The sequence below is a fragment of the Myripristis murdjan genome, chromosome 4, assembly GCF_902150065.1.
Source record: "Myripristis murdjan chromosome 4, fMyrMur1.1, whole genome shotgun sequence".
NCBI lineage: Eukaryota > Metazoa > Chordata > Actinopteri > Holocentriformes > Holocentridae > Myripristis > Myripristis murdjan.
Genome location: NC_043983.1, coordinates 4,846,599 through 4,870,146, shown reverse-complemented (window position 1 = coordinate 4,870,146; position 23,548 = coordinate 4,846,599). Strand labels below are relative to the sequence as shown.

The 23,548-nt window shown below is 41.7% G+C and overlaps 1 protein-coding gene across 2 annotated transcripts; it reads right to left on the bottom strand.

The window, feature by feature from the left end:
* Position 1: 1 nt before the first annotated feature.
* On the bottom strand, positions 2–22,970 carry LOC115357495 (regulator of nonsense transcripts 1). Of its 2 annotated transcripts, XM_030048965.1 has the most exons (24): positions 22,800–22,970; positions 22,241–22,383; positions 20,779–20,868; positions 19,791–19,958; positions 18,471–18,651; positions 17,874–18,035; positions 16,248–16,335; positions 15,822–15,920; positions 15,441–15,549; positions 14,588–14,747; positions 14,047–14,165; positions 13,483–13,647; positions 13,018–13,132; positions 11,469–11,612; positions 9,756–9,969; positions 9,377–9,494; positions 8,007–8,163; positions 7,207–7,349; positions 6,705–6,879; positions 6,008–6,089; positions 5,251–5,415; positions 4,179–4,399; positions 3,671–3,793; positions 2–3,177 (listed from the first exon to the last, which is right to left on the bottom strand). In XM_030048965.1, exons 1-23 carry the CDS (start codon positions 22,968–22,970, stop codon positions 3,674–3,676), a joined length of 3,309 nt encoding a protein of 1,102 aa, XP_029904825.1. In that variant the 3' UTR covers positions 2–3,177; positions 3,671–3,673. The 2 variants fall into 2 exon arrangements, with proteins under 2 accessions (XP_029904825.1, XP_029904826.1); XM_030048966.1 differs by lacking the exon at positions 2–3,177 and having other exon boundaries at positions 3,674–3,793; positions 16,251–16,335.
* Between the last annotated feature and the right edge of the window lie 578 nt (positions 22,971–23,548).

The window sequence follows — 23,548 nt, the reverse complement described above, 5'->3', positions numbered from 1 at the left end:
ATTTGCTTTATTTTACAATCAACCTTTATTAATGGATTCAGTTTTACAATGGAATCACAATGTTGTGATTAAGCTTCACTGCAAATAAGACTCATCATTCCAAACAGGTATTTACATCACACTGAGATGTCTAGTCCATGAATTTTAAGCTCTGCCATTTGACCTGGAGAATGAAGAGTTGGATGCAGAACTGAATCAGTTGTGAACAAATGATCACTGCATTATGTTCTAAATTCATTGTGGTCATACTGGCTCAGATGTAAAAACTGCCAAAGCAAATGTTTCTGCAGCAATTTTTTTTTAAAGCTATAAGATTAGGATTTCGGTAGAATGGGTTATGTGAAACTAATCCACTGCACAGGTGAGATAACAGATTAACAATGTCAATGAAACAGAACTTTTTCTAAACAAGTTGATTGAATGTGACAAGATCTACTTGACAATGATTGTCACACGTGTTGAAGGGAGAAGCAAGTGATCAGCTAGCTCTGAAAACTAAACTAGAAGAGAAGGTGAAACAATAGCGGAGTACATTCTTAATGTGTTCAGAAAACATCATTCCTGAATAGATACAAGACTGACTCCTTGTTACAAAACTACAATCCATCAACCTTTTGAGGATAGATACAAACTCAGAAGTGGTGAAAGGAAATGGATTCCCCATTGTTTCCATTGTCACCAAGTTGCTACAAAAGCAAATTTATTAAGTAAACCTACACAGCTTGGCTTTATAATACCCACCTAAACAACATGACACAAAGCAAACTGACAGAAAAATTCAGAGCAACTAAAGGGGTTTGTTTAAATCACCTAAGTTACAATTCTCAAGGAAGGGGTTTTTGGATGCACAGAAATAACAGAAACTCTACACAGGATTACATAATACAGGCAACTCCCCTCCCCTCCCCTTCCCCACACACAAATCAAAAATCCACAAAAGGAAATGCAATTCCACCATCCTGGATTTGAAGTTCACTCCTCAGAGAAGGAAGGTGGCTCATCTCATAGTCCATCCTTTGAGAAACCATACCCAATGGCTATACTGACTGACTTCATTACCAGGCTGATTTTCTATAAAAAGGTAATAAAATAAGTCCTCTTCAATGGGTTCCTTGAGCCCTCTGGTATCTAGGAGGCTTGTATGTGCTGGTATAGTTTGGTTTCACCTACATTCATGCTTGTGCTGCACCTGTTTATCTGAAGGTGGGTGGTTAGAGGCACTGATTCAGGTATTCATTCATCTCTTGCCATCACTCAAGCAATGCTGATGGCATTTTCACTGTAACTGGGATATAGTAAACTGTCAGCAAAAAAATTTATGTGCAAATGCACTCCCTAAGGGTGTCTGACTCCACAATGGAACCACAAGGGATCCTTTCAGATTCTGGTGGTTTTCAAATAAAGGGACGTATTTGAAAGTTCCTGCTTATTCAGGGTTCCTACATACTTCACTTTTTAAATGTCTTTAATATCCATGACCCTGATTTGAGGATTTTGGTCACTGCTCAGTGTGATGTATGCTTAGTCTGACTGGGCAATATGGCTCAACCAAGACACTTTGCTTAACTGATTATCACTCACAAAATCAAAATGTTAGCAGTGTGTGAAATGACAGCAGGTTCACAACTACATACAATGCTGAATTGTGTATTGGAACAAAACAGATCCCACCCCTTTTTCTGTGGTGTTTTCTAATTTTAAAACTTGGAACACCTGGAAATGACCCCCAAGTCATTTTCCAGATGAATAGAAACTCATATCCTTTCTTCCTCAGCCACCTTCCTTTTCTACTGCTTACCTGTGGTGGATTGTTAGACCCAGCCTCCTGTAAGCTATACGCTTCTTTCGTCCATTTCCTTACTTTTCTCTCTCCTGTTTGGTTTCCTTCATCTGAAACAGGGATTTGTGTGACAACGTGGACAAGCTCCACAGTCCACTATATAATTACCCAACGTAAAAGCCTTCCTTTCAAGCATTTGCCAATCTAAGCATACAAAGCATTTAAAAAAGACATCTGGCCATCAACCACAGTGGGACATTGGTCACTGACCCCTGTTTTCAAAAGATTAAAATAAGGAAAAAGCCTTTGCTGAAACATCAAATGACATTGAGTTGAATATTCAATGCTGGTCGTGTCTGATAGATAATTTTTTGCTTTTTTGTGCTCTGCAATAAGAAAGGTACTTAGGAGAAAAAAATTGTCCCATGATGATGGCAGATTAGGATCCGCACGTCATGCCTTGAGAAACGTTCGTCTGAAATCCCCGTGCCACTCCACCATTGTCGTGTGGTCAAAGCCACCAGTTTCCCATTAAAGACCTGTTGAATGAGCCAGTGGTTCCCAAGGCAAACGAAAGGCATTTCAATTCAAAGCTCTTTAATATCAGACCTAGGCGCAGAAACCATGTTTTTATTTCCTCCAACTCAAGAGATAACAATGACGGGGAGGTGTGTCGACTGCTGCTCCCTTCAGAGGCTGCTGACATTGGGTCCAGACGTTGTTGTCGCTCTCCTCCCACGATGAACCAAATTGAAATGAATCCTGGGCATCAATACAGGTTGAGGAACCCACCAACTCCTACAATGAGGATTTTCTGTCATCATGACACCAGATATGTCGCTTGACAGCTTTCCTTATGCATGCCTCCAACAAGCTTGTGGAACAAGTTCTTTGAATTCATTTTGAGAGCTTTCTCTGCTCCCTGTGCCTCGAAACTGATGTTCTTGTTAAGACAGTTTCCCTAGAGGCTGTTGACAGGGATGGGGCCTGAGGAAGTGGGTTGGAGGGGACTGGTGGGACTATTTTTTGGGGGGAGTAGAGCCTTGCTTGGTTTCCCACAAGAGACCATTGAGGTCTCCCGTCTTTCACTTGGCAGCTCGACCACACGCCGCCGTTTTCTTGACTTCCTTCGTCACTTCGTACGGGCAGCGGTCCCTCTCGCTTGTTCGCTCGGCCTCTCGCCATCTCCCTGCCCATCTGTTTGTACTCTCTTCTACCCTCTCATTTTTCTCTCTCGCTCGTGATTGGTTTGGTTTCGCTCTCCCGTCGCTTTCACTCGGTGGTGCTTCGGTTGTAGCAGAGGAAAACAGGTATCCATTTTATGTTTTTATCATTACCCAGATTAAAATGCTGATGAACTAAGCTCAGCTCAAGCCTAGCTCCCTTCTTCCAGCAACCTGTGAGAAAGACAGCGGTTCAGGTATTTGTTGTCCAACAACATAATCATAAGTGATTAAATCAACTTCCTGAGTGATGTGCATTGTTGCATTGAGCAGAGATCTGGACAAACAAGTGGGATAACATAGCTGTTTATAACAATGGAACTGTAAAAACTTAGTCTGAAAAAAAGAAGCCTTTTACCTCAACTGCTGGCAATTTTCCTTGCTAAGTTCTCCTCAAACTTTCCCCAGGATCATTTCAACTGACTGATAAATGATTTTGAGTTGCCCATGATGCACAAGGCCACTACAAAGATAAACTACAGCCTCTGGCTTTGACCACAATCTGGTGGGAGAGAGTCCCATCAACCAAACTGCTTACAATGTGAACACATGGAAAGTAGACATTCAAACCTGAATAGTTACTCTGCATCATGACTTTGTTCAGATTGGAGCAAAAAGTCATTAAGCTTCATTCTGGCCCTGCCAAAGACGAGTTCAATGTACTTACACTCTAGTACTGTGACAGGCCAGTCACCCCTCCATGCTGGTATGCACGTTCGCCCTGGTAAGTTGAATCCTGGGACAAAGCCACATCAATCTGGGACTTGAACTCGTCACCCAGGTAGCTGTCCTGGAGTAAAGAAAGATGAAGATCTCATGACACCAGGCACAGGCCATTTCTTTGGCTGTTCTTTATTAGTCAGCCCAGTGCCACAGTCTCTACACCCTTTCCATTTCTAAACTTTTTTCCACACCTCCTTTTCATGACTGGATTTACTAATTTTATTCTCAAATTAATATGATGCACTGAACTGTTGAACATGGCTGCTATCACTCTGCAGTTTATACACCTTATGCTATACATGGTAATACACAGATCTGAAATATTGAATTGTAGCTGAAAACTGTTCCTCATACAATATATGATGTCTTGGTAAAAATCTAATCAGGGATCAGTTTTCCATTCTGGCCTAGCCACCATGTGATTTACACTGGAAGACAGTGACTTGTTTTACCTGGGACAGCTCAGGCTGGGAGAGGCCGGGCTGGCTCATCTGAGAAGGCTGGCTCATGGAGATGTAGCCCTGTGTGAGCGGCCCCTGGGAGAAAGGCTGGGAGGCTCCGTCCTGGCTAGCCTGACTGCTGGGATCGTTGCCCTGATTAGCACCCTGGTTGCCAGTGCCGCGGGTCCTCTGACGCCCGCCACGCCCAGGTTTGCCCTTCATACCTCCACGGCCTGAGAGACCGTGAAGATCAGGAAGATCAGAAGACAAACAAGTTTCAGGCTGAGACAACCACCAGACAAATTTTGACAGCTGCATCTAGTTTAACAACCATGTCCACAAGTTACCAAGCGTCACCTGGAAGTCACACTGTTACAAAAATTCTATGTGGATGGTGAAATACTGACAAAATGAGAAGCTTAAGATGTATCAGCCTCAACAATTATTTTCATCTGTTTTATGGTTATGTGTCTGCTGACCAAAATGATGCTAGAAAGACAAAAATAGAGTCATCTGACTGTCTTGTCTGTGAAGTTGGAGATGCTGTCATTGATTGTCTTACACTTTCATTGGTTAGATGGCCCTTGAGTTCAGTTGCTATGGAAATGGAAAAAGTTCTGACTTTTTTTTTTAGTAATACTTTTCTGTAGTCATTGATGTAATGGATTTTTCTCTTGTGCCTCCTTCTTTGCTGTAAAATCAATTTTAACATTTCCTCGTCCTTTGCATGATCAAACATATTGTAGTAGCCCACAGCCATTTTTCCTTATGTGATAAGTGTCCAGCTTGTTTCCATGGAGATGGCAGCTTGCACCACAGACATCTTGCAATGCTTTGTTGGAGCAGAGACACTTCAGTTTTATCAGACACTTTCTGTAAGAGGTCTTACAACCTTAAGAGTTAAGAATATGAGTATTTGTCCAGACTATGGTTTGCCAAAACGTTCACTTCATTATGCTAGGCTTTCTGAGCATGACAAGCTCCTGGCAACCAGATGATAACATCTGTTTACTCATGCCCACAAAACCCCTCGCATTTTGCATGGTTTGGCTCTCACCCCCCCTGTGGTGGTTCAATAAGTTACCTGTAGCAGGGCCATTAGTCTGGCCCAGGTAGCTGGGTGGAGGCATCGGTGGCATCACCAGGTTGAAGGGTATGGGGATGTTCATTGCAGCCATGTGTCCTGGCCCTGCTCCAATCATCCCAATCTGGTCATGAGTCTGGAAATACAAGTTCGATGGACGTCCAGCTAAAAGACAGAGAGACATTTCTAATTATGTTAGGAAGATTAAGGCTCATTCATTTTCTGACTACCAGCCACCTTGTGCAGCCCTAATTACTTGTATGGTGATTAGAGCTGCGCTACTGATTATTTTCATTTAACAATTAATCCTCCAAAAACAACAAGAAAAATAGATCACTAGATTAATCAATAGTATATACTGTCAAAAATATGGACACATGATCATGGGAAGTGACCAGAGCCCAAAGTGATGTCTTCAAATTGCTTCCTTATTCTGACCAGAAGCCAATAAAAACACAAATCTTAGCATCTTAATGCAGCTGTAATAAGCAAACATCTGGGATTTTTTCTTGATAAAAGACTAAAACCTTTAAAAAGATTAGTGTGTCAACAGAAAATTAATCTATTATAATTTTGATTATCTATAAATTTTCTGTCAATCTTCTGATCATTTTAGCACTACAAGTGATTTTCAACCATGATTGTAAAGGGGGGCTGGGGTTTGTTGGCTGTTGATAGTCACTGATAACCCCCAGTATTATCATCCATGATGATACACTGGCTGTAAAGGAAGGTAGTACTTGGCGTATTAACCCACCGGCATTGCTGCGATCGTAGGCTGAACCAGGGATGAGGGCCTCACGGGCATCGTACATTGCGGTGCTCATGAAACGTCCCCCCTAAGAAACACCAGACAGTCACTCACCTTTAGAAAACACCTTCATGTCTTACTTTGGATGTAAACACAAGTCTTTCCAACAGCATGTACTACTACACTACCCTTGCAGGCCACCAGTGTGCTGAGAAGTTGCATAAAAACACACCGGTAGGGAAAATGAGAGAGCAACATCCCAAATTATCTGATGTCTTTAAAACATTTTGATCCTTTTTGTTTATTTGTTGTTTTTAATATTTGTGGACATAAAAACAATCAGAAATGTACTTTGGCTCTTAATGCACCATCTAGATTGCCTTACAATCTTTTACATCATCACAACCCAGAGAGGGGATTTACAATCAACCAGCACTTCTCAAAACATATGCCTACAGTAGGCTACACTACTACACAAGATGATTTAACAAATTAGTTATTCCCTCTCTGGTTGAATTTGTGCTTATCAGTAAAATTAAGATATGCTCACAATGTCTGCATTCATGCTAAATTATAAACTGCTGCTCATAAATGATGTTTCATAAATGATTGTCATGTATTCTAGAATGTAAACATCCTATAGCAATATGAGCTGAAAGTGGTCTCCACAGTGCAAAGGGTGTGCTTGGTTTGTCTTACTCACAGGGTTGATGGTGTTGACCAGCTTTCGGGGCTTGCTGAACTGCATGAGGCTCTCCCTCAGGTTGTTGAGCGGTCCCTCCACCAGGACCTTCTGCTCCTTGTAGTAGTTCAGCAAGTGGTTCCACAGTGGCTGCTTGGACAAGGCCTTGGGGTTCCCCACAATGATCACACCATACCTTCATACACAACACACACACACACACACACACACACACACACACACACACACACACACACACACACACACACACACACACACACACACACACACACACACACACACACACACACACACACACACACAAAGTGAGAGCATCTGTAAAAGTGACTTCACTGTGAGAGTCCCCAAATCACTTTTCACAGGCACTGGCCAAGTTATTTGTTTTTTGTGCTTCTGTTTGCATCCTGAATAACACCATCAAAAAAATGAGTAGACAGTCTGTTGTATCATCTTTCCCATAATGCCCTGAACTATTTTGTAGAGATCAGGCTGAGGGTCTTACTTGGCTCTGGTCAGTGCCACATTGAGACGCCGGGGGTCATTTAGGAAGCCAATGCCCTGGTGCTCATTGGCGCGAACACAAGACAGGATGATGAAGTCTTTCTCTCTGCCCTGGAAGGCGTCTACGCTGGCAATCTCCACCTCCTACAGTAGGACAGGACACAGGTGGGATGTTGGGAAAGGGGTATGGATTGAGAAAGCACAGACTTACAACCAAAAGAATGCCATTTTGTTCAGTCTACTTCTTCTTCATGTCATCATGGTGATCACCACGCCCAAACGGAATCTATGGACTTTTTTCTGGTTTTCTGTGGTGATTCAGAAGGAAAATCTGTGGAATTCTGTGGAGTGATTTTTTTTCAACATCTTCTAGTTGTTAAAACAAGTTGTTTTCTCCTCTGTTGTTCCACCTCACGACATGACATTAGCAACAGAAGGGGAGGGGCAGGATGCATTTAGGTACACTGCAACGGGTGCTGCAACACTGTTGTATTCAAATCCCACGGAATTTCAGCGGAGTTTTCATTGGAGCACCACGGGTGCAGATTCCGTTCGGGCCTGGTGATCACTTATAAACCAAAGGAGTGCATTTATCTGGATGTAAACTCTTAGTTCATCACCTAATGTTTAATGGGGAAAGCAGCAACATCAGGCTCAACCATAGCAACATATTAAATGCATAAATATAAGCACTGTTTATGCACCACATTTAACGCCATCTGTGGCTCCCAATGTACTGGTGGTAGTAGCTCAGGGTTTAGAGACGCAAGCTTCCTGACCACACAATTAATGATTTGGTACCTGGTAGAGTTTGGTGTGCAAGGAGCCGCTGAACTGCATGTACTGGACCAGATAGGAGCGTTGACCTTCATAGGGTGTGATGATGCCGATCTGATTGGGCTTGGCTCCTGCCTTCAGCAGCCTGGTGGTGATCTTCTCCACATTGGCTGCCTCCGTCCTGCATCACAGTAGAAAAATTTGTGGGTTGAGTATACATGGTTTTCATTGCTTTATTTCTATCAACCCCCAATTTTGCACAGTGCACCTTAAAGCTGATCAGTTACTATAGTTTGAAGTTACTGGAATGAAGGCCATCTTCTCTGAAATACATAGAGCCCGCTCAACTTGCCACAACTATGCAAAGCATGCCCAGTCAAAATCCAAATCAATTTAAACAATAAAAAATAATGATAGATGTTTAAAACATGGCATGCACAGTAACTCCCTTACTCGTGCCTTTTGGCATTGTGAAAAAATTAGGAAGACCTGGGAGGAAACTGAAAGACTAACCACAAGAACTTGTAATTGTAAAGATGCATTTTCAACAATGATTTGTGTCTTTCAAAAGGTTGAGGAAAATAAGATATCAAACTAGATGGCAAATTCTCTTTTCGTCATCAGTTTTCAAGAAGTTAATACTGCAAAACAGGAAAAATAAGGAAGCACCTACACTTTAATGGAATGGAAAACAGTAAAGAAAAACTGCTTGAGTATTCAAAGGACAATGCTGGAGGACAGCAATAAAGACAAACAGATATGGAGCTCAATTTATGAAGCTCTATAGTGGAGCCACAAAATCACCCAGCATCCATAACATTTAAGGAGCCTAGTGTTTTATCTTTATCTTAGTATTTGTTGTGTGTTTGTGTACGTGTGTGTGTGTACGCATGTGCATATATGTGCATGTGTGGGTCATAAGTGTCTATATATTATGTGGGTGGGGACAAACCCATATGTGATTGTAAGGTACTTATGGATGAGCAATTCAAACAAGACTGATTTATGAAATTTGAGTTTTTGAAATTGCAACTATGTAACATGTTGAAATATTGAGTGTATTAATTTCAGACCCTTATCCGCTTAATAAAAAAAAAAAAAAAAAAAAAAAAAAAAAAAAAACATGAATAAAATCCAAATCTCTTTATTTACTAAGGATGCCAATAAACGTACAAGAATTTGTTCAGTGCAAAGAAAGAAACAACTGCACAAATGCGAACCAGGCAGACTGAGGGAAGGTTGGCAAGATGTAAATTCTTACAAAGCCTAATTACATTCAGTGGCAATTCCTGATTTATTACAGTAAGAAAGAGGGAGTCTCAATGTGGAACCAAAAGTGAAACTACAGTGGTTGGATAAAATCCCAGAGGCATTGGCATGGTGTGTGATTCTACCTGTTGAGGTAGGAGGTTCCAGAGCTGGCGATCTCCTCTTGGCCCTGAGTCACATAGAAGAACATGGGCTTGTCTGGCTGGGGCCACTGGAAGTCAAAGCCCTTCTTGATGCGGTCAGCTGTGGAGGACATGAAGGTGATCACTGTCACCAGAAGCCTAGACGCTGATGGAAGCTAGATTCTATAACCACCTGGCTCTGGTCACCGTGACTAGCAGCTACCATGGTTCACTATTTTTGTTTGCAAAGGCAAATTCAACAGTTAAAGAGTGACACCAAGCCAATAACACTGAACACACCTTGTACATTTCAAAAAGTAACTGTAACACTTATTTACAAATTACATCTACAGACTACATCAAGACTTGAATTCTGCCAAACCTGCAGTGACACCGTTCTGCAGGGAGCCCTCGTAGAAGATGTTGGAGGGGAAGGCGCTGAGGGCCGGGTGCATGCGGTACTGGACCTGCAGGCGGATGGGACGGATACCCAGGACGACCAAGCGCTCGAACAGTGACTGGGACAGACCTGCCTTGGCCGCTTTCTTACACATAACCACTGGCCCCAACTGGCAGTGGTCACCCACCAGAATAAGCTAGGATGAGGAGGAACAGTATTGGGTTCAGTTTTTGGTCAACCACATGCTACTAATGCAATAATTATTTGAATACTTCATACATTTTACAGAACACTTTCAATGAAACTAAAAGGTGTTTAAAATTGTCAGTTGCATGTGTTTATATCATCCTCTGTACTATATTCTTATTCATATTCAATTTTTAGCCCTCCTTGCAATAGTATGTGGCTCTATAAGATGGCACTGCCACTCAGTTTACCATGTGTTGTATGATCTGAGTCTTGCTAGATTAAGGCTATGCTGGATGGTAAGATTATTAATAAAAGCTTTAGACAATCTACAACCTTTGTTAGATAATGAAACAATGAGTATCAATTACTTTTACAACCACTAAAATGTTTTTACACAGCAGCCCAGTAAGTTGGCCATTTACAAATACCGTATTTCACCAATTAATCGCCCGGCCGCAAATAGCCACCTGGTTCTTATAAACGCCTGGGGTCTGCAACCATTTTGCGTATTAAACGCCCACCCGAATAACCGCCGGGGTGATTATTTGCATTATATTGAGGGAACCCAAAATAAGGCTGTTCACTTTATTTTTGCAGAAGTAAACGGTTAGCTGCACAATAACTGTGCGGCACTTCCGTTTTCTGTCAAAATAAGAGACCTAGCTAACGTTAGAAAAAAGGGTGTACCGTAATCTTAAATCGACCGACTGTAAATATGTTGGACAGTAACTGTGATCACAACAATGGCCTGGTGCAGGTCTGTGCAAAAATAAATAAAGGCCTGCAGCGAATAGCCGCCTGGTTCTTTTAAACGCCTGGCTCCAAGTTGATTTTGCGTATTAAACGCCCGGGCGATTAATTGGGGAAATACGGTAAGTTAGTTAAGCTACCATAGATTGTTTCCAGATGAATGAGATGTTCTGAAATATACCAATATGACCGTGAGAAAGCAACACCCTTCAGACAACCTATACAGCCCACTATGTCATATCAATGTGCATGGATATGAAGCTTTACTATCACTATCGTTACTATCACCTGTGGATTGTTTTCACACTATGTTTAGAGAATATAGTTTTTCCAGGTGTACACTGTGCATCTTCAGCTTTGTTTGGGCATACAAATATGGCTGCAGGCCCACCTCCGGTGGTTTGAAATGCAGTGGGCAGTTTTATATTGTTATATACATATATATTTATATTATTTGCCATCCAGAGTATATTCTAGGTTGTTGTGTTAAACGATGATATGCCCATGTTGCCAAAAACATATTCACCATATCCTGTGCAGTTTGTAGTAAGTCATTTATGGTGATTAAGGTGAAGGAAGTGATATCTTTTGCTCTCACTATGACAACATTTAAATTCACAGAGAGTATTCCTGTTCAGACATTTCTGCAATATCTAACCAGTTATTAGACCTGGAAATCCTAAAATTCTGTATTTTTTCACATTTTTACATGAATTATTTGTGAAGTAGTGTGTGTATGTGTGCATGCATGCACACCTGCTTGGCTCCCAGCACCACAGGCACCATACACTCTGGCTCGGTGGCCTGCGTGCTCTCGTCAATCAGGATGGAGCGGAACTGCATCTTGGCTAGACGGGGGTCACCGGCCCCGACACAGGTGCAGCAGATCACATCAGCGTTCTGGAGGAGCAAGAGGATTAACAAACTTAAAAGACAGATACAAAAGTCAGGGTACAGCAATAATACCAGAGAAGGTGCTTTTCGGGAAGGTGCTTTTTTGTGATGTGCAGTCTCCACCGTCCCGAAAAAGAACATCCTCTACGTGTACTGTCTGAAAAGTTTGCTTCAAAGTTAGTCCATACATGGGAATAATGCAAGCAAACCAGAATCACTAACAAGCTTCCTGTTTTCACAAGATTTCGTATAGCAATGATTAAAATTTGGATTTTATGGGAATTATTAGCACAGTCAAAATGTGTCTTAAACCACAATTCAGACTGTTTGGCTGAACAACCCACTGCATACTTTTTTGCAATATCTAAAAACCTGCAACAGACAACTTCAAACATTGAAAACAAATGACAGTAGGAGCAAAAATATTAGACAGAAACTGTGTAATGTGACAGTGCGAATTAGAACTGCCCTGGGTGGTGTATGATGTTTTATGCCAAAGGAAACCAACCACATGAGAGAATTAAAGATGTAACATTGGTGAGTCCAGAGTCCTCTGGAATAAACCTGCTCACTGCTGTTTAGCAGACAGTTATACTAAAAATTCCTCGGGGCAAACTGGGTGAATCTACAGTGTATCTGTGCAGTTGGGATACTCTTTTCTGTTGCAGTCTCAGAGCCAGTGAAGCAATGCACTTACTATGGTGTTTATACAATTATCAACAAATTGATTCAGAAAAGTTTCCTTGATGGTATACAAACATGGGTATAAAAAAACAAACAAACATAAGATGCGTTCAGACCAAATGTGAAGAGTGTTTTTAATGCAGTGATCACATACAAAGTAAATGCAAAGACGCCAACAGATGCAAATTTGTGGCAGGCAACATGCAAACTGCCGCATCGAGAATGATGCGGACACGCAAAATTCACATCATTCACCTCAGCTGAAATTTTTCAACTTGAGTGAAAAATTTGTGGCTGTATTTGCATGAGTGCACAATGCAAATAAACGCTTTGCATTTGGTCTGAAAACTCTTACAGGAGAAAGCAGTATAACTAGTTGGCACCATAATGTCCTTAAGAGCTTGCACTGCATCAGATTTTGTCTGAAAAGCAGAGCTTAGCCTTGATTTCTTTGAATCAGCAAGGTTGCATGACTATGGCTAAAAATTATACTTCTGATTATGTCAGAAGTTTTTGTAATCAGAATTGCAGTCATTTCACAAATAAAATAGTTATAATGCGCTTGTGATATCTAATATGAAAAATCAGACAAATTTCAAGTGAAATTAAATGATTAAGAATTGTAAAAATACCAATATTCAAACCACTGAAATCTCATTAGCAGTCAAAAACAAACATGCTTTGCCACTCTTAATGTTATTGCTAGACAGTTCAAGGTCCCCCTCACCATGAGCAGCTCCCGCTCTGCGGTGCGTTTTAATGCCCGGTAACGTTTCTCATCAGCTGATGACAGCTCGCCCGTCTCATCCTTCAGCTGCTGCAATTTCTGGAGCTCTGGCATACTGAGGGTAGTCAGAGACACAGCAGGGTGACCACAGAGAAATCAACATCGATTCATACTGAGAATTACAGACTATGATGATAAACTATGCTCCAGGGAATCAGATATAAAAGCAACTTGGGCTGGTAGTAGGCTAGAGCTCAGACAATAGATTTTTAGATAAGAGAAGTGCAGCAGTTTCCATACACAGACAATGCTGTGGTAACCTGCCACAATATTGGCACTGACTGCTAACAATCCATGGAAAAACAAAACTCAAAGAGAGAAAAAAAGAGAAACACACAAAACAACAATTAAAAAGTATGTCAAATGTGGTGCTAGGATGACTTCAGTTCCCAGCAGGCCTCTAACCTGTCCATGTTGCTGATCTGGTTGTGCAGGGCCAGAAAAGAGACAGGAGAGTCAATAGCCTCCCTGCTCTTGGCACAAAGCCTGACCACTTTCAGCCCAGTCTGATGGATCTTCTCAGTCAGCTGGTCCACAGCAATGTTACTGGGAGCACACACCAGAACTGGTCTGCAGGACAAATGCATATACAGTGGAGTGTTAAGACAGCAGTAGTAAATTTGGGGAAAGGGTTCAGATAGAAGACAGCAGATACAAAAATGAGGCATGCTGACATGTATGCCCACATGAAGCTACAATTTATTCATGTTCTCAGACATCTTGTCAACTAGCTAAAATGAACTTGACCAACAGCGACACCTGCTGGAGACACGACAGAGATGCTATCTGCTATATCAGTGTGAGAAAGTAGACTATGTGAGGGATGTTGTTGCTTTTCTGAATCAGGTTTTGAGAATTAAATTATCTACAACCACACTATTACATCGTCTAGAATTATCACCATGTAAAGTGAGAGTGAGTAAAAGTCAGAGGCTATGGGCTTAATAAGGTAAATTCATTGTGTCTTACCCGTTGCCCTGACGGGCAAGGTGGTAGACAATGGTGGCAGAGGTGACAGTCTTCCCGGTGCCAGGAGGACCCTGGATCAGGCTGAGAGGCCTCTGCAGCACAGTCTTTACAGCATAAACCTGAAGCCACACACAATGCAAAAAGATTCAGCATTCAGCCCCTGTGAATCAACTCTCAGAAGATCCACAACACAAATCAATATCAAATGTAATCTGATTCACCTCTGTTCTGGAGACCTAGCAGTCTAATGTAGGGCCTGAGTTTTGTTCTAAGCGATCACAGAACAGATCACAGAGGCCCTGTTAAATCCAAATCCCATGTCATAAGGCAAAAGTGAGAGCATCTTTTTGCCTTTGAAATTCACAACATTAATGGTGAAAAGGGGATCAGAAGAAAATTACACACAGTTAAAATGTAACAAAAAGATCTTGTTTAAAATATACACATATTATACAGACATATGTTTAGCTTAACTAAAATGACTTCCTGAGAGCTCTTTCTCACTTTCTTCCATTTAAGTCCGACTTAAATGGGGTCTGACCTGAGAGTGGTTGAGGTCGGGCAGGCCCTGGGCAGTGAAGCGCTTAGGCAGCTGGCACTTGATGATGACGTCTTCTACCTCATGGCCCAGCAGTTTGTGGTAGATGTAGCCAGAGACTGAGGTCTCATCCACTGCAAAAGTCTTCAGGGCACTCTGCATCCTAAAACAGTGCGCACATACATGTCAATCAGTTACATATATAAAAAATAATAACACTTTTTTTTTTTTAAGTTGAAATGAACATTAACATGAAATGAACATTAACATTAACATGAAATGAACAATCTGAATCTTGTTCCCTTAAGGGAGGAAATGGTGAAAAAATGTACAGCTAAAGCCATATGGGCATTGTACCAATGTTATGTTGGAACCTCAAGTAATTTATAAATTACCTCCCAAAATCTGCATTTATTACATTTGTAAGAGAAAATTAAATTTGCTGAAATTGTAAGTGCCTTGGATACAGTGATACTATATGAGGTCAAGATTTTAAAAGAAACTAGTTATGCTTTGCTGAATCATGGCTATATTGTGTTTTGATGAAAACTATGAGATTGCATCTAACATTTATTTACAACCTTTCTCTATAGAGTCCACTGATGACTAAATATTTCATACCTGAATGAAGATAGAAATCATGCATATAGAAGTAGCAAACGGACTCATAAACCAAAACAAAATTGTAGCTGAAATTATGGAGTTAAGCTTACATATCATTAGTCATCTGAGGGGGTGTTTCAACAAAACAGTATGTTACTTGCACTGGAGTGGCAGATTTACACAGGGTTAAAATTACTGACAATCCTTGGCTGTGGTTTCCACAAGGGGAATACAGGATTAATTGTCAGTCTACCTGTCAAAGGAAGTGGACTTCCACACAAAATCCACCTGGAAGTTGTGTGGGATCTCCACAGGTGCTCCGACACTGCTCCGCAACTCAATGGCAATCTCATCTCCATAGTCTTTAAAGAGAGTCTGTTAAGGAGATTAGCACACACAGGAGGCAGCTCCTCCTCCTGGAGGATAGGACATATATACAACATACATACATAGAGACCTAAATAAATATAAATGCAGCATAAAAAAAATGTTACTTTACCAAAAGGACATGATCTAATGGAACTACCTCTGATGGCATTTTGAATTGAAAAGCATTAATATAGACTGCTAGGCTGCAAAGACACTACACAGTAGAGAGATGTAGATACACGACGGGTTACAGTGAAAAGGATACTGTCAGGGACTTTGATGACATGGCCGATGCCTTTCCACAGTGGGGCCAGGTCTCCCTTATAGCGAAGACAGATCTCATCACCCTGCATCAGTCGCATGTCTGGGATAGATGAGAGGAAACAAGTTAGATACTCCCTCTGCTCAAAATGTCCCAGAGAAATTAGGAATGACGGGATTCAGTAGTGAGCCAAATGATACAATACCGTACAAACCACAACAAAAACAGCACGACACCCGCACTAAAAAATAAAGTTAAAAAAAAAAAAAAAAAAAAAAAAAAGAACAAGCACACAACACCGCCAAGGGATGCAGGGATGGGGTGAGCTGCGTGCGATGCTGGGATTGGGGTGAGGGCTGGGGGGGGCTCTAAATGCACCACAGAACCACTTGGATGATGACAGGAAGGAAATGAAGCTGAGAGAATTACCACCTGAGTCCGTCTTGGGCAGTGTGAAATAAGCAATCCGCTTTTTATTCAGCCCCAGGTCCCACCTGACCGTTATATTATCTTGGGTCTGCAAATGAAAAGAACAAAAAAATCATGTTAAATGCTCTTGTTCAAGAGTGACTTACAACAAGTGTATAATTGGAAGCTTAAGTTCCCAGATCATCAAATCTACAACTAATAGGTAAGTGGCAATAAGTAAGTCAAGAGTCAAAAGTAGGGATGGCGAAAATGGAAAATTTTCTTGGTCGACCACTGGGCCTCATTAATCGGTTTATTTTGGTTAACCGAGAATATTATTTGACTGTCTGTAAACCTTAAAAGAATAACCACAACAAACAACAGTTTCAGACATTTTTTAAAGTTTCTGAATATCACAAGCGGTCACGGAGAAATCGTTATGTAAAGTAGGCATACCGAATCCTGTCGGTGCCGACATCGCTGGGTTAAATAACAAACTGCTGTGTTTGCTTCTATCATAACAAAACGCCAACATTTGTAATAACGGTAGGTGGGCTCACTAAACCACCCCAAACCAACCAGGAAATCAAACTGATGTTTACATTCAACGTCCGCGAGATCTCTTCTTCTTCACGCCCTATCTATGCTTTCTGGCACACTCGACTCGCGAGACCTCCTTACAAGTGAACGTCTCGCGAGCATATGCTCGTGAGGGGCAGGTGTGTGGCATGTACCAGTGCACACTGGGTAATGTTGTATAGCCAAATCACAAGGTGAGACATAGAGCAAGACAGGGCACTATGGGCTCACGAGAAGTCCCAGTACACCATAAAAACTCCCGGTACGCTACAGGCTAAAACTGAGACGTGCTGGTACTCCGTACCGGTGCGTACCGGCCCACTTAAAGCATCATACTTCTGTTCGAAGTGAACAAACGCACGTCACATTCCAGGCTGACTCAACTTCTTTTTAACCGACAAGATTATTCGGTTAAAGTTCAAACGGTCAACAACCGGTCAAACGGCCACCGGTTAGCATCCCTAGTCAAAAGCACCAAAAATATTCCTAGAAATCTAAAAAGGATCATGCAAAATACAGGTGCCAAGAAAAATAATAAAACAGAGAAATGTTTAAAAATAAATTGTCTGTCAATCTCTTATTTATCTATCTGGCTACCTACAGACAGACAGGCAGACAGACAGATAGATTTGTATAACATTACACAACACAAAATGTGATCTATCTCCCATGGATATCATCCTGAGGTGTTGCCATTATTTAACATACAATGGGAGATTACATTACTGATTTGAGCATTTTAAACTTCTGCACTGCATGGGCTAAGTACATGAAAGAATTAATGTGATTTTTTAAAAAAATCACTCCAAATTGTTGGTGTTTGCAGAAAACCATGTATCATCAAAACGTTTTTTCGGGGATTAAGAATCCCAATATTCCTCAATGATGCCCATGTGCATTTGAAATTGTATGACTGCTTTGTAAACAGGTTTAAAGGACTCAGAGTTCATGAGACCCACCTGATACACAAATGGCCAACTTCCAATCCACGTAACAGCAGCTGAGTTGTAACTCAACAGCAACAGATCGTGGTGAAAAGACTCTGCTAGGGGACAGTGGTCAAAATACCTGGGACTCTTTAAGCTTCTTGTCGTAGTCTGCCTCCAGTTTGACCAGTGGGCCGAAGATATTCTGGTACTGGTAGGCATCCTCATAGCGCAGCAGCACGTGCTGCGGCTCCTCGTCCACACCGGGTTTCTCCAGGTCCTCCAGGGTGGCACTGGGGTTGTCCTGAGAAAGAAAGTTTAACAGGGCTCACACCAGTGATGTGCACGTCTCCTAGCAACCTCTTCAGCATGTCATTACTTCTTAAAAGTAATCACACGCTGTTGTGCATTCCTGACTGCAGGAGACCTGAGTGTGCCATTAATTATTTAGCATATATTGCTAATTGTCTTACCTGGTGAATATAACAATAACCTAGCCTATCAAAATGATTACCATGACTTGACTTAATGTTCAAATTAATATGTTTCAATTTTTTCATTTATTTCACGTCCTTCCAAGTTAATACATGAAATACATTTTTTGTCACGATTTTGTAATTCTAATCTGAAATCTCAGGGCTGTACTTTACACATTCACTTTTGGCACCTAGATTTTCAGAGCTAATCAGAGGACTGGAACCTCTGACTCCCCATGGTTAAAGCTTCTCAAGCTGTGTACCTTCCAGAGCTCCTCGAGTTTGTTGATCTGCTGGGCGGTGATCTGGCGGGCCCGTAGCTGCTCCTGCTCTGACGGGATCTTCACCAGCCAGGACAGGAAGCAGCGGTCCTGGATGAGCGGCTGCCACTGGGAGCTGTCCCAGTTGATGTCCTTCAGGCTGCTCTGGCTGGCACATGGCTGCCTAAATTCACCAGGATGAACACACAGGTTTAGACAGGGTACAGACAAACAGGTGGGTACCCTAAGAATCACACAAGGGTGCATTCAACAGTCACAAACATGGCACACAACACACAAACACTATACTAAAAGTTAATAAAGAGTTCATAACCTTACCAACTCCTTCAGTATAATAATATGACTTACTGACATATTAACGTCTCACTCAACATATGACAGTCTGCAAGTCAAAGTTATATGGTTGTAGCTGCATGCAGACTAGTTGGAACTGTGTTCACACTGCTGGTAGCTCAGTCATCATGTGACTGTTAGGCACTTCTTTCTTGTTGATAGCACTAGAAAGTAACTGAACTTACAATTTGAATTCACTGTGGATGACAACTAATTACATGCCATGTGTGGCTACAGGATGGTGACCAAAACCATACACAACAAACCATGTAGTGAGCTTATTGTGGCTATCATAGCACGCCTAGCAGCCACAGAGCAAGAAGTGACAGCAACAACAACAATGGAGGACATTAGGGAAAAAAACAGCAAATGAAACATTCAGAAGCAGTGGACACCAGCATTTTTTGTTGCTGCTGTTTTTTTTTTGTTTTGTTTTGTTTTTTTTTAAATTGCAGGTCATCTATTCTCTGCATCTGCTTCATCAACACCTGTGCACACTTCACAGAGGGTATGACCTAAGCCTCAGGCTGGATGACAACTCATCACTGTGACTAACAAATCAAAGCATAAGGAAAAAAAAATGCATACTGTAGCTTTAGTTGTGTAACGATACACTTATCTTCAGACTAAACGATTTTTGATATCAAGGTCACCATTCCATTCAATAAGTAGCTGTTTATGCATTATGATGTATTCATAAGAGCTCTAATTACACATAATATATACACACACAACTGCGCATCTTGATTTGGCTAAAAAACTTCTAATTCATAGTTATAAAGTATTAAAATTATATAAAACTGTGCCATTTCACATAAACTTGTCCTTAGGAAGTCAGTAAAGGCAGGGCACACACTGGCTTTTGAGGGGATCAGTTGCAGGATAATCTGCCTGCCCACTACGCTGCCTCTTTCACCGGCTTCTTGTAAGCAAATCAACAGGACAAAAAGTAAATCGCTCCGCCCGTACCTGCAGAGCAACACCACCACCGAGTCAGCCTTGGCTGGAATAAAGCCCAAGAGGAAGACATTGCGACAGCCACAGTTGTAACACTCCAGCACGGTCTCACCCAGTGGCCCATCTTTGTGCAGTGTCACCTCTTTGCATTTGGCCCTCACCAAGTGGTTCACAATGTGGCTGAAAGTCAGAGAGCAATAGTCAAGTCAGCACTGAATAACAATGATCAGATTGAGAAAACAATCAAACATTTTCATTCTAAATATATGATGGCAGCGCCTCCAAACTTGCATAAAAACACAGTTTCAAAAATAACACCTTTATACAGTTGATCAATAACCACACACCTCAGTGTCTTATAACTAAGTGCCTGTAACTGAGTGTGGCTGCCTCTAGCTTCTGTATCAATCACTTTGAGGTCTTTTTCTAAAAGTAAAGGAAAGGTTCCTCCTTGGTTCCTTTTTCCATGTATGTCTGAATTTCTTGCTGAAGTGGAACCATAGATTGCTTATGGTGTTTATGCTGGAGCAAGCTTTTTAAATACTGTTTGTGGGTCTGCGCATAGACCGTCAAAATTTCAGTGGTAGTGTGGAGAAACTGGTTTCTGTCCCTCATTTATGATAGATATCTCCCTGTTTTGAACATCAGTGCAAAGTGACATCTCTTTAAAGAAACCCTTGGTCTTGATTGTGAGGCATTGACACCAAGACCTGATGTCTACCACTGATGTTTTAGATCGCTGAAACATTTTCCGCTGTCAAATTCCTTACATCATTACGTCATCTATGTTCTTACCAGACAAATACACCACATAACTAAATGGACCCAGAATTGCAAAGTACACCTTTAATCACTGGGAAGTTGCCTTCCAATTTGAAAGGAAGCCAACAACACAGAATAGGGATTTTTAGAACGCAGTGAAAAAAACAAATATTCTAGTTTCCCATCCTGACAGAGATATAAGGCAGAAGAAAATAACAAAGTTGGGCTGGTAACAAACCTGCCAGATGTGTTGCCACGTCCATTGCAGAACCACTTCTTGCTGGTGTTGCAGTACACCACACATGCCGGGTCGTGGATACCACAATAGCTGAAAAGCACAATATGCACAGCAGACAGAATCTGAATCACCTTAACAGCCAAAATATTCTATGTTTAGAGCACAGATGTCCTTTTGCAACTACGGACTTAATCTGACAAAATACAAAATAGCAGAGTGAATGTAGACACAGGATATATGGACATCTATTGCCATACATGTCAATACATCTTGTATGAAGAGATCCCGGTGCATTCCAAATGACACTTTACTTGTCGATAGCTGGACGAACAAAACTTAAAACCCCTTACAAATGAATAGTGTCTTCTAGTAAATACAACACGCAGGTACTATGTAATCAACCGAGCAGCAATTTATTTCAATGTAATCTCATTGTTCAGAAGTTATTTAGGAGAGCAGCATGTTGCCCTCCTCTTTTATTAATTCCCAGACTTGTGAAGGCACTCTGCACAAGAGAGAACAGTGTATGTTACAGCTAAAGGCCGACTAATCCTCGTATACAGCTCCAAACATAGCATAGACATTAGGACTGGAACAATATGCTTATCTCCTGATTCAATGCTCTCACAAGACTTGGGTGCCAATTCAATGTGTTTTGAAATTCAATATTATGATTCATTGCATTTTTTTCAATTATCCTCAAGTTTGTAGTTGTAAAGTTTCATGCTGTGATTATCTTAAAGGTCACAATTTTTTTTTTTACAGTGAAGTCAAGTTTCAAAAAAATGGTCTCACTACAATGAAATGGCTCCTATGGGGGTTAACATCATCACACATGAATCAAATGTAGCTCAATGAATCCACAAGAGTCTCAGCTTTCCAGTCAAAGCCAACTGATGCAACTCCAAGACTGTTTAGGCCCCAGTCTGCACAAATACACCATTTTACAACAGGCCACAAGAACACATTTGTACTGTACGTTCTTTTGGCCCAAACTGCCTGGGATAAGCATAAGGTGGTCATGTCTGTAAGGAGGACACCTGGACGTGCTCATAGAATCCATTTTCATTCAGGTATCTTGAGGTCAGAGGTCAAGGTACCTCACTGACCAAAATTTTGCCTAACTTTGGAACAACATTGTGCCCCTTGCTGACAACCTAATAAAAACATAATGACGATATTGAAAATAATTATACATTTTAAAAAGTTAAAAAAAGAATCGCGATTCTTGAGTGAAGTAGTTTAGTCTAGTTTTTTCCCACACCTACTGAAGATTAAACTATTATGTATATCCCTCTGACATCTTCAGCTGCAGAAATACATTAATAACCTTCCATGTGTTTCCACGACCAACAGTCACCTCCTGCCAAGTGTTACGACTTTGCATTTAGTGAATGATAACGTGTTGAGTGAGTCAAAGTGAAGTGACAGGTGAGCATGGGCTGCTGCTGTGCGCGCCTACCTGCAGGCGTGGAGAGGCAGGTCTTTGGTGTAATATGTGTCCTCTTCATCTTCCTCAAAGTTGAGCTCGGCGAGCAGCTGGCTGGCCTTGGCCACGGAGTCGTCTACTCCTCCATTATGAAGCCCCTCATCAGGACCGTTCACCTGCAGCAGAGCCCATGCTTTAGCAGAGGAAAACTACACAGCGGCTGTATGCTAGCAGTTAGCAACACCACACAGGTGGAAGTCGAACAGATTGTCAACTTATTTATGTATCTAAAAGCTCGTGTAGCTAATGTCATCCTTGTTTATTATCATTGCCGAGACACACTGTTAGCTCAACAGCGCGAAAACTTAAACAGACGTGTGAGGACAGCTCCAGATAGCATTTAGTTAGCGAGCTGACTGCTTAGCCACGAACGCGTCGAGCAACTAACGTTAGCTGTGGGCTAACATTAGCGAGCTAGCTAGCTCGAATATTAGCTGGATAGCAAGCGACGTAGGGTCAGCAAGCTAACTGGCGCTAACGTTAGCTAGCCGCGCTTCACAGTCTTCCTGTGTTGAAATTTAAAAGTGCACACCTGGCCGTCCAGTTGGCTCTGAGTTTGGCCTTGGGTTTGCGTCTGGCTCGGCAGGGTGAAGTCGGTGAATTCATACTCGGAGCCCTGTGTGTCCGCTCCGAGCAGCTCTGCTTCCTCGGTGTCCAGGAAGGTGAGGGTTTGGGAGCTTGGCCCGTACGCCTCCACACTCATCTCGACACAACTTTCGCTTTACTGGCTGGTTTCCGGTGCTCGCTTAGTGATGTCCAAAATCCTTCCGTTTGTTTATCGATAAGCAAATCTGAGGCCCCTGCTGCGTGTCTGAATTTGAACCCAAACGAAAATCGAACTGAACAGAACCTCGAGCTCCAGGTCCGACAGCAAACAGTGACGAACTTCCCAGCGCCGCTCAACGTGTGACGCCGCCGCACGCTACACTTTGCGCTTCAAAGGAAACAGAGATGCAAGGAAAGGAAAGAGCACTCACTCTGTCACTATTTCCTGGTAGCACAAAGGTCACAAATGCACAAGTGCTTGTTACTGTTTCTGCTATTAGAAAAGTAGTCACATATCTTGCACATATACGTCTTGAAGAAGTTCATTTGGACTAAATTACATTACACACAGCCCTTAACTCTTTTTTATGTACACACACACACACACACACACACACACACACACACACACGTCAGCTTTGCACGTGCCAGGACTTTGCCCTCAGTCTCTGTTTGACCCAAAAGTTAAGAGACTGATATTTCAATTTCGAAAAAATAGCTAATTATTTGCTATTG

Coding starts and splice junctions, on each gene's coding strand:
- LOC115357495 (XM_030048965.1), bottom strand. CDS start 22,970: ATGAGTGTGGAGGCGTACGGGCCAAGCTCCCAAACCCTCACCTTCCTG. Junction 22,384..22,799: donor AGAGCCAACTGGACGGCCAG/GTGTGCACTTTT, acceptor GCTCTGCTGCAG/GTGAACGGTCCTGATGAGGG. Junction 5,416..6,007: donor CTACGATCGCAGCAATGCCG/GTGGGTTAATAC, acceptor TCTGTCTTTTAG/CTGGACGTCCATCGAACTTG.